The sequence below is a fragment of the Mustela putorius genome, unplaced genomic scaffold (genome assembly GCF_011764305.1).
Source record: "Mustela putorius furo isolate JIRA1106 unplaced genomic scaffold, ASM1176430v1.1 tig00000129_pilon_pilon_pilon, whole genome shotgun sequence".
Taxonomy (NCBI): Eukaryota; Metazoa; Chordata; class Mammalia; order Carnivora; family Mustelidae; genus Mustela; species Mustela putorius.
Genome location: NW_025421290.1, coordinates 36,011,389 through 36,021,567, shown reverse-complemented (window position 1 = coordinate 36,021,567; position 10,179 = coordinate 36,011,389). Strand labels below are relative to the sequence as shown.

Below are 10,179 nucleotides of genomic sequence, written 5' to 3'. Positions count from 1 at the left end.
TCTGCAAGATTCTTCCGGGGTCGCGACCGCAAGTCGCAGACGTCCTCGATCTAAAGATGGCTGCCTCTGCAGTGAGGGGTGCTGTGGCGCTGCGAACGAGTGTTAGCCGGCCCGTGGCTTTTGTCAGAAAAATCCCCTGGACCGCGGCCTCGAGTGAGTGATGGAGACGTGTTAGGAGTTGAGGTTTTAGGTAAAAGCGATCCTCAAAAGCACTGCTTTCGGCGGAATGCGTGTCAGCGTGGTGGCTGGATTAAGAGCTGTGGTTCCTGAGCAAGCCAGTGAGCAGAAATAAAAAAAAAATTTTTTTTTCAATGAATCGTTCAGGGATGCCCCTTAAGCTTTTGCGGCACGTATTCAGGGTCTCCTGCCTTTCCACTGTGGCTCGGTGGAACGGTTCGTTACTTGAAAACTTAAGATTTACGATTTAGAAGTGATTATTTTGACAGCGGTGTGGAGGGTGGATTCAAACTGGCAAGACTGAAGGCGAGGAGACGCATTAAAAGGCAATTTCAATAATTTAGTTAGTCCAAAGACGAGGATCTGAAATAGGGTAGTGGTAGAAAGGGGGTCAGATCCGCTTATGTTAATAAAACAAAATCAACGGCTTTTCGCGGTGGCTTGCGTGGGGTAGGAGTAAGGAATGAGGGAAAGGGAAGAACGAATTCCAGGTTTTTAGCGTTGGTGAATATCGTGGTTAAATGTAGGGGAAGCAGATTAAAGAGGAAGAGGAGTAAAGTTGAAATGTGTTGAGTTTGAGAAAAGCCTGTGAAGTCTCCGTCAGGCAGTTGGACAGAGGAGACGGTGTATCATTTATTGAGAAGCCATGCTGCCTAGGTTAGAATTCCACCTCGGCCATTTAATAGTTGTGTAACCTAACGGGAGGTAATTTGGGAAAAGGGCTCATTGTTTCTCAGTTTCATCAAGCAATGGAGTCAGTGATACCTTCTTGATAGGACTTTTGATTGGGTTAAATGAGTTTATATGTAAACCACTTAGACTTGTGCTAGGTACAGACTAAGTACTCAATACATGATAGTTGTTTTCGTGATTACTATAATCACTATAAGCTTATGGGAGAGGCCTAGACTGGAGATAGAGGGTTGGGAGTAATCAGTATTGAAATCTCTCATCAACATTGATTTTTGTCATTTGCACTTTTGGAAAAAGGTTTTTAAATTTGCTTACCCAAAATTTAAAAATCCATCGTCACTTTTGTAGGTATTCATGTGTCAGGTCATCTCCTTTAAACAAAAGAATGGAAATAGGATTACTCACTTCTTAGCTTTTGTGGCCCTGGTGTGAGTAGTAGAATGGGAAATAGATTGTTTTGGGCCTCACCTTCTTAATATGTAGCAGATGAAGATCTAGGCAGTACAATGTCTTGCTTAGGCCCTGTGAAACTGTGTAAAGGCTCCGGGATTTCACCATCATCCTGTAGTTGCAAGTTTCCAGACCATAATGGGTTGGTTTAAAACTCATAAAAAGAGTGTAACATACAATTTTGAAGCAGTCTTTCTTGGTTCATTCATACATTCAGCAAATATTTCAGGAGTATCTGTTTGAGGATGACATTGTTCTAGATGCTTGCAGCAGTTTTTCCGTAACAGTTATAGGTAATTTGAGAAGACGGTTACCTTCCAGAGCTTGTTTGGGAAGTGGATGTTTTCTAGAACTTTTAATACCTTGTTTAAGACATGCATATTTAACACTATTTTATTTAGTGTTAAACAAACAACATGTTTGTCCTGGTGCTGATCCATGAGGTCCTGAATTTGCCAAATGGTTTGACCAACTATTAGAGTGCTTCTGAAATTTAGTGTGTGGGGGTTGTTGACAGATTACTAGGCATTTTTTCATTAAGCAGGTACTGCCCTACTGTTGTCAGTTACTGTTGACATAGTGGACTCAACACTCAAGGAGTTTATGGTGTAGTGTAGTGGTGAGGGTGAGGAGACTTATAACAGATACAGGCAGTTGTTGAACCAGTGAAGTTTAGATGAACTAGGGGGAAATAACCCAGTAATATGAAATATTAATCAGGGAAAGTATAAGCACTGTAGTTCAGAAGAGATCAGGTAGTTTTTGATCTTTAAGATGATGTACTATGCATCTCTGAGGCCTCACAGGGGTAGTGCATTGCCTTGTATGGCAGTAGAAGCCCAATAAAATAGTATTTGGCTATATTTGCCCTGGGTCCTGAAAGATAGTTATAATTTAGGCAGGAAGAGATAAGATTACTGACATAGCAAGGGGAAAGAATGACAGGCGAGGGTGGGAATCTGTAGGACGGACACATAGAGCTTTCATTTGCTGTACTAGAGAGTAACTATGGGCCAGCAATAGATAATAAGGCAGGAAGGGTAAGTAGGGTCATCTCAATAAATTTTAGAGTGTCCACTATTTAACAGAGTTAAACTTTATGAAAGGGAGGTAAACTGAGCGTTTGTTTGAAAATCCCTAATATGGCTGGCAATATACTGTATTCTAATTATCTGTCTTGTGTGTGAATTTCTCACAGGGATTATTATCCATGTACCTAGTACAGTAATTGATGAAGACAGTCATCTGCTGGGAGTAATGACTACAGTCGACTCAGCAGTTTATTTGCCCGCACCCCATCATTTCCCCTCATCTCTGGCACATTACAGCTTTATACAGATGGTTGCTGGCTTACTATGGTTTGATTTACAGTTTTTTGACTTTACAGTCAAAAAGTGATAGGTGAAAATAATAGGCATTCTGTTTGATTCTATTTGATAGGCATTCTGTTTGATTTTTCCCCCATGCTAGTGATAGGCATCGTGATGCTCTCTTGGGTTAGGAGCAGCATCAGCAAGGGGCATCTCCCAGTCAGCCATGTGATCACAGGGGTGAACAGCTGATAGACTTACAGCCATTTTGTCCCTATATAACCATTCTGGTTTTCATTTTCAGTAGTCCATTAATTACGTGAGAAATTCAACCCTTTATTATAAAATAGGCTATGTGTTACGGTTTTGCCCAATTGTAGGCTAATGTGAGTGTTCTGAGCATGGTTAAGGTAGGCTGGCCTAAGCTCTGATGCTCAGTAGGTTAGGTGTATTAAATGCATTTTCAACTTAGGATATTTTTGACTTATGATATCTTTATCAGAGGTAGCCCCATCATAACTTGAGGAAGTAGTCAGTACCGTAGCTACTTCCTAAATCTTAAGGCTTCAAGGAAATGAAAGTAGTTCCTGTTCACAAAAAGTTTGGGGATTCTAGGTCCCCTCTTGGTTTCTCGCTACAATCTAGGATGGAGGATGCAAAATACATTAACTACTTTTTTTTTCTTTTTAAGTAATCTGTAATGCCCAGTTGTTGGGCTTGAACTCGACCCTGAGATCAAAAGTCACATGCTCTACCATCTGAGTCAGCCAGGTGCCCCAAATATATCAACTAATACATTAAGTACTTTTAACATGGTTTTTTTTCCTCCTATACAGGTGAACTGAGAGAACACTTTGCACAGTTTGGCCATGTACGAAAGTGCACTGTACCTTTTGTGAGTATTATCTTTTTAAAAAAATGTTATCCTTTAATTTTTGATCCTCTAATTTTATCCTTGAATTCTTGACTTTGTTAAAGCCTATCAGCTTATATGATTTTTTTAAAAAAAAGGTTTATTTATTTATTTATTTGACAGACAGAGATCACAAGTAGGCAGAGAGGCAGGCAGAGAGAGGGGGAAGCAGGCTCCCCGCCAAGCAGAGAGCCCGATGTGGGGCTCGATCCCAGGACCCTGGGATCATGACCCAAGCCAAAGGCAGGGGCTTTAACCCAAGAGAGGGAACACAAGCACGGGGAGTGGGAGAGGGAGAAGCAGGCTTCCCACTAAGCAGGGAACCCAGAGCGGAGCTCCATCCCAGGACACTCGGATCATGACCTGAGTCGAAGGCAGACACTTAACAGCTGAGCCACCCAGGTGCTCAGAAGTTTACTTCATTTCTGAAGGGTATTTTGGCAAAAATCAAAACTAAGAATTTACATTTACTTTGACCTAGCAATTCCATTTTTAGGAATTTATTCTACAGAAATGGTGTGGTCAAGAATGTTCAAAGCAGGGACACCTAGATGGTTCAGTTGTTTAAGCATCTGCTTTCAGCTCAGGGTCTCTGAGATTACCAGGCCCTGGAATTGAGTCCCTCATCAGGCTTCTTGTTTCACAGGGAGACTGCTTCCTCCTCTGCCTGCTGCTCCCTTTACTTGTGTTCATGCTCTCTCTTTCTGAAAATAAAATCTTTTTTAAAAAAAAAAGAAAAAGTTCAAAGCAGCTTTGTTTAATAATATAACTGGAAAGAACCTAAATGTTCATTAATGGGATTAAATAGATATTAATTCACTGATACAATGGAGTTTTAATACAGGTAATTAAAAGAATGAGGCATAAGTATTATGGACACAAAAATTTTTCTATAAGCTTAAAAACTAAATTTTTACGAAGAGGATGAAATTCCTATTTGACGAACATTAAAAAAAAACATTCTCCGAGGGCACCTGAGTGGTTAAGTCCATTAAGTGTCCAACTCTTGGTCTCCGTTCAGGTTTTAATCTCAGAGATCATGAGTTTAAGCCCTGCATTGAGCTCCACACTAGATAGGTATGGAACCTACTTAAAAATTTCTCCCAAAATAGTAACATTTTTCACCATTTCCTTCTTGAAAGTGTAAGCAAAATTATTTGGGACCTGGAGTTAATACCTTAAACAAAAGAAAACTTTGAGGGGCGCCTGGGTGGCTCAGTGGGTTAAGCCTCTGCCTTCGGCTCAGGTCATGATCTCAGGGTCCTGGGATCGAGAGCCCCGCATCTGGCTCTCTGCTCAGCAGTGAGCCTGCTTCCCCCTCTCTCTGCCTGCCTCTCTGCCTACTTGTGATCTCTGTCAAATAAATAAATAAAATCTTTAAGGAAAAAAAAAAAAGAAAGAAAACTTTGATTCTTGGTAAAACTAAGTAAAATGTTAACAGGAGAAAAGTTAAAGGAGTTTTTTTGTTTAAGATTTTATTTATTTGACAGAGATTGTCAGTAGGCAGAGGTAGAGGGGAAGTAGGCTCCCTACTGAGCAGAGCGCCCTATGCAGGACTTGATCCCAGGACCCTGTGATCATGACCCGAGCCGAAGGTAGATGCTTAACTGACTATGCCATCAAGGTGCTCCAAAAGTTAGTTTCTTTCTTTACTTCCTTCTTTTTTTTTTAAGATTTTATTTATTTGATAGGCAGAGATCACAAGTAGGTAGAGAGGCAGGCAGAGAGAGAGGGGGAAACAGGCTCCCTGCTGAGCAGAGAGGATGACTCGGGGCTTGATCCCAGGATGCTGGGAGCTTTAAGCAGAGGCTTTAACCCACTGAGCCACCCAGGCGCCCCCCAAAAGTTAGTTTCTGATAAACAAATTCATGTATTCAAATCCAGGTTCCTTTTTTTGTTTTTGTTTTTAATTAAGATTTTATTCATTTGTCAGAGAGCAAGTGAGTGCACAAGGAGCTTCATTCAGAAAGAGAAGCAGGGTCCCCACTGAGCAAGGAGCCTGCTTTGTGGACTTGATCCCAGGACGCTGGCATCATGACCTGAACTGAAGGCAGATGTTTAACAGACTGAGCTGCCCAGGCGTCCCATCCCTTTGTTTTTTAAAGATTTTACTTTTTATTTACTAATTGACACAACAGTAGAGGGTGCGGGAGAAGCGGACTCCCACTAAGCAGGGAGCTTAATGCGGAACTCGATCCCAGGATCCTGGGATCCTGATCTGAACCGAAGGCAGATGTTTAACTGAGCCACCAAGGCGCCCAGAAATCCAGGTTCCTGTATCTTAGAATGCACAGTACCTAAGTTTTACACAAACACACATTTTTAAAGGCTTTTACTAACAGAAATGGGCATACGGAAGTAGAGGAGAAACTAGCTGAGGTAAGGAGTGAATCACCGGGATATTACCAGAAACTTCCTGCAGTAGAAGTTAAGACTTAAAAAGTCACCTTTTAAATTTGGGAACAATTTCTAAAAATTTGGTTTGGGGGTGGTGCAGAGCATAACGTAACTTTGTAAGAAGATTGGTGAGGTACTGAGTGAATAGACATCTTTATATCTGTTCTTAAATAGTGGGGCTGGTGTGGTGGGGGCAGGGTGCACCCAAACACACTAGAATCTTCTCCACATGTGCTGTGTATAGGTTGGATGATAAGCACTCTGTGTTTTGCACAAAGTAGCGTTACTTCAACCTAGAGCTAGGTAAATGAGGGTAATATTTTTTTTTTTCTATTTTTCACTAGGACTATATAATTATAATGGTAGTGGTGGTGATGAGAGTAATTTTTCTCCAAAACTACAAGAAACAAACTAGGGTTTGAGGCCAAATTTTTTAGTTTCTAGAATCGGGGAAGTTAAGAGTTGTTTCTTTCTGTGATCAAAATGTCCCTTTTATTTAGTGTGGTTTGTATCTCGAATGACAGAAACTTCACTGCCCATATTTTACTTCCTCCAGTGGCAGGCAGCAGAAAAGCAGAATAAGATTAACACAAAGTTGACCTTTGGTAACTAGGAGGCTAAGTATGTATTAAAGCAAGGTTTTTGACATTTATTAAAATCTCAGTTATTCCATTTGGGCAGATGAAAAAGTTGTTAGTTTGATTGGAGTTCATGAAAACTTTCTCTAGTTCATAATTAATCTTTTCTAAATTTTGAATTTTTAGGACAAAGAGACTGGATTTCACAGAGGTATGGGTTGGATTCAGTTTTCTTCAGAAGAGGAACTTCAGAATGCACTACAACAAGAACATCACATTCTTGATGGAGTAAAGGTAAATATTTTTCTGTATAACATCATGAGCTTTCTGTATATCCGTTTAGTAGTCAGAAGTATGGAATGACAAGGACTTTGGGAGATTTGTAACTGAAGTTCCTTTAATATTGGTTAAAGAGTGGTGGTGGTGGAAGGGTGCCTGTCCTATGGTGTCTGGGGAGGGTAGTTTAGGAAGACCCTTTAACAGTTAGCAAGGTAGATCTAACACAGAACAGTAGTCTGCTTACAAGGTAGGGAGACTGGCTTTTCCACTTACTGTGCAACTTTGGGTTAAACTGATTTAGTCTTAAGACCAGGGATCAGGTAATATCCTTTTGACTTACTGGTGCTGACTCCCTCATAAAAGGCAGTCTTAAAGTTGCAATCTTCAGTTGGAATGCTTTTGCAGATACTATCTTTCCTTACAATATTTATTGGATTTTTTTTTTTTTAGCTCTACGTTCAAGCTCAAAGACCAAAAGTTTTGCAAGGGGATCAGACATCTGATGAAGAGAAAGACTTTTGAGACTATTACTGCCTGTTAGAGTAAATAAAATAAAAAATTTTGTCTAAATGTTTTTATTTGAAACAAATAGTTGCACCAAGCAAGAGCTTAATTTCCCCACTCCAAATTAAAACAAAACGTAGTAGGGGCAAACGTCATTTGGCAGGACAGTTCTAGTATGTGAACATCCTTCTACTCACTGTGGCTGGGGCAACTTTATTCATCAGCAATCATTCTTACACAAAATATTAACCCCAAAGTACTAATGTCACAAAAAGAAGTGGTCTTAATTTCATGTGTGGGGTAGTATGTTCTATAAATGCCAAAAGGTAGGAGAAGCACAAACACAACCCACTCTTTAAAAAAAACTAAATAGTTCAAAGAATTTTCCCCCTCCCCCCTGACTCCCGTAATAAAAAGTAGTGCTGGGGTCTGACACCCAGATTTGGTTTTTATCCTGGCCATGTACAAAGTGTTTTTCCCCATCTGACTTGCATCATTAGGGTTATGGGTAAAAGTTCATTGACTTTGAAGAGAGGTGTGTCTACTCCTTTCTCCTCTTCTTGCCTTCATGCTCATGTTCCTTGGGGCGGCTGCTATCTGATGGTCTTTTAGAGCCACCGTGCTGTTTGGCTTCTTCCAAAAACTTGTCCAAACCGAAAGGATCTTCCTCAAACTGAACTGGTCCTTCTCGGCCTCTTTGTCTGCGGTCTGAACCAGAAAACTCCTTATCGGGAACAAATCTAGGGAAAAAGAGAAAGGACTATGAACTGCTTTGTTTTCACTGGTTCAACAGTGAAACTGCGCTGTCTGCTTAGGTACCTGTTGGTCTTTATTCTGGCTTCTAGGTCATCACCATACATGTCCTTGTCCAGATTTTTACTGGGCCTATAAATATTCTGGGCCATATCTTTGCCACCTCTCCAGGCTTGATCATAAACGTTGTAAATTTCATCTTCTCCACCTGCAAAACCACTGTCCATACCCTGTGGGAAATAAAAATGTATTAAAAGTTGGATCTGACTACATTCATGTAATCATTACTAGCGTACATTTTCAGCAATCTGAACTGCAAATCAAAAAGATCTTCATAAAAAAACAAAGTCCATAAACTTTATTCTTACCAGGGTTGGTCCATAAGTAAAGTGCTAATTAACAAGTTTGACCACTTTAGTGAAGTAGTCATTAAAATTGGATAGTAGGGTGCCTGGGTGGCTCAGATGGTTAAGCGTCTGCCTTCGGCTCAGATCATGATCCCAGGGTCCTGGGATTGAGTCCCACATCGGGCTCCCTGCTCTGCGGGGAGCCTGCTTCTCCCTCTCCTTCTACTGCTCCCCCTGCTTGTGCTCTTTCACTCCCTCTCTCAAATAAATACATAAAATCTTTAAAAAATAAATAAAATAAAATTGGATAGTATAAGCAGGTACTTAATTTCAGTTGTACAGATAGTGGCAAGAAGACAAAAGAACTATAAAGCATTTATCTGATGTTACTCATTTATTAAATAAGTAAGTTCTATGCCCAACATGGGGTTTGAACTCAAAATCCCAAGACTAAGATACGGATGCTGTACCAACAGTATCTCATGGCATTTAGAATAATGGTGCTATACTTCTTAACTCCCTGAGAACATCACTATTATAGCATGAGACAGGCTCTAAGAGCAAATCCTAAGTCAACAATGAACAAATTTGTTTCATATACTTGGATGGATCCTCAATACAGGGCTGTGCTCTTCTAGAAAAATTTTTATCACAGCTTTGACATAAGCTTAAGCTTCTAAGATGTAACTGTCCTAAGTATGTGCCTAGGTGGAACTTGCACGCCTAACCCTCCTTTGCTCAGGCTGGTAAGTTACCACTGCACTGTGTTTAAGAACACAACCTTTGACCCCTCAGGCTAAAATTACATTACATGTTAATTTTAAAAAACTGCCAGTTTTATCCCTAAAAACAAAATTTTGAAAAAAACAAAACACAAAAAAACCAAACAAAACCCCCACAACCTTTGAAATCGAACATTTGAATCTTCTATCAATTTCTAGCTAAACCACTGTTCCTCAATTTTCTCATCTATAAGTAGAGATTATAATGAATAGTATGACTTCACATAGTAAAAGTGAAAGACTTAGAATAATGCCAGGAATGTAAAAAAGTATCCAATTAAGTTATTATTAACTAGAAGAGCATATTCAAATGCCACCTTCAAATCTTAAAGATTCAAAGTCATAATAAATTTTTCCTCTGTATCCCAGTAGAACTTTATACTTCCATGTATTTATTGCTGTCTGCCCTGTCCTTACTTATACATTGATATGTCTTTTCTGGTAGACTTGAATATTCCTTGAGGGCAAAGGCACATCTTTGATCTCACTGTCTAATGCACAGTACATAATCAGTGTTGGGTGGATTAACACATAAAGGCACTTCTTCGGGCCTAAGGTATCCTAGCTGGTTAATAACAATAGCTATTAGAAGTCAGATTTCCTGACAACTAGTCTAGCACTTAAATTTAGTTTTACAGCTTCATCATTTAAAGATCTCAAGTTATATGTTTCTTTAGCATTAAATTTGTGTTTCAAAGATCAACAAAAAACCCAAGATACACTTTTGTAGGATACTGGCTTTACTTTATAAATAAAAGACTAATACATTAAAACCAAGTTTTATCAACTTATTTCATTCATTTTTTTAATTGTATCTTAAATTTTAGCCAACTGTAGAGGTCAAAATCAGAGTTGTTTTATCTTATGTCAAATAAAATGAAATAAGATAAAACAGTTTTATAAGTTATAACACACAACTACTAATTTTCTCTCTCACTATGCCAGCACACCTTTGGCTGATCCAAATCTATGACAATGTTAGTTTTCCCTGAGGAC

General features: G+C 39.5%; 2 protein-coding genes across 2 annotated transcripts in view; one reads left to right on the top strand and one right to left on the bottom strand.

Moving 5' to 3' along the window:
- The first annotated feature begins 4 nt into the window (after window positions 1–4).
- On the top strand, window positions 5–7,367 carry LOC101692281 (SRA stem-loop interacting RNA binding protein). The gene is made up of 4 exons (XM_004739162.3): window positions 5–153; window positions 3,467–3,525; window positions 6,705–6,812; window positions 7,248–7,367. Exons 1-4 carry the CDS (start codon window positions 57–59, stop codon window positions 7,317–7,319), a joined length of 336 nt encoding a protein of 111 aa, XP_004739219.1. The 5' UTR covers window positions 5–56; the 3' UTR covers window positions 7,320–7,367.
- SNW1 (SNW domain containing 1) overlaps window positions 7,357–10,179 on the bottom strand; it is a 35,074-nt gene continuing 32,251 nt past the window's right edge. Inside the window, exons 13-14 of the mRNA XM_004739159.3 lie at window positions 8,121–8,284; window positions 7,357–8,041 (exon numbers count right to left, since the gene is read on the bottom strand). Of these exons, the coding sequence (XP_004739216.1) occupies window positions 7,843–8,041; window positions 8,121–8,284 (363 nt within the window). The 3' untranslated portion in view covers window positions 7,357–7,842. The remainder of the gene's footprint in view (window positions 8,042–8,120; window positions 8,285–10,179) is intronic.

Coding starts and splice junctions, on each gene's coding strand:
- LOC101692281 (XM_004739162.3), top strand. CDS start 57: ATGGCTGCCTCTGCAGTGAGGGGTGCTGTGGCGCTGCGAACGAGTGTT. Junction 3,526..6,704: donor GAAAGTGCACTGTACCTTTT/GTGAGTATTATC, acceptor TTGAATTTTTAG/GACAAAGAGACTGGATTTCA. Junction 6,813..7,247: donor ACATTCTTGATGGAGTAAAG/GTAAATATTTTT, acceptor TTTTTTTTTTAG/CTCTACGTTCAAGCTCAAAG.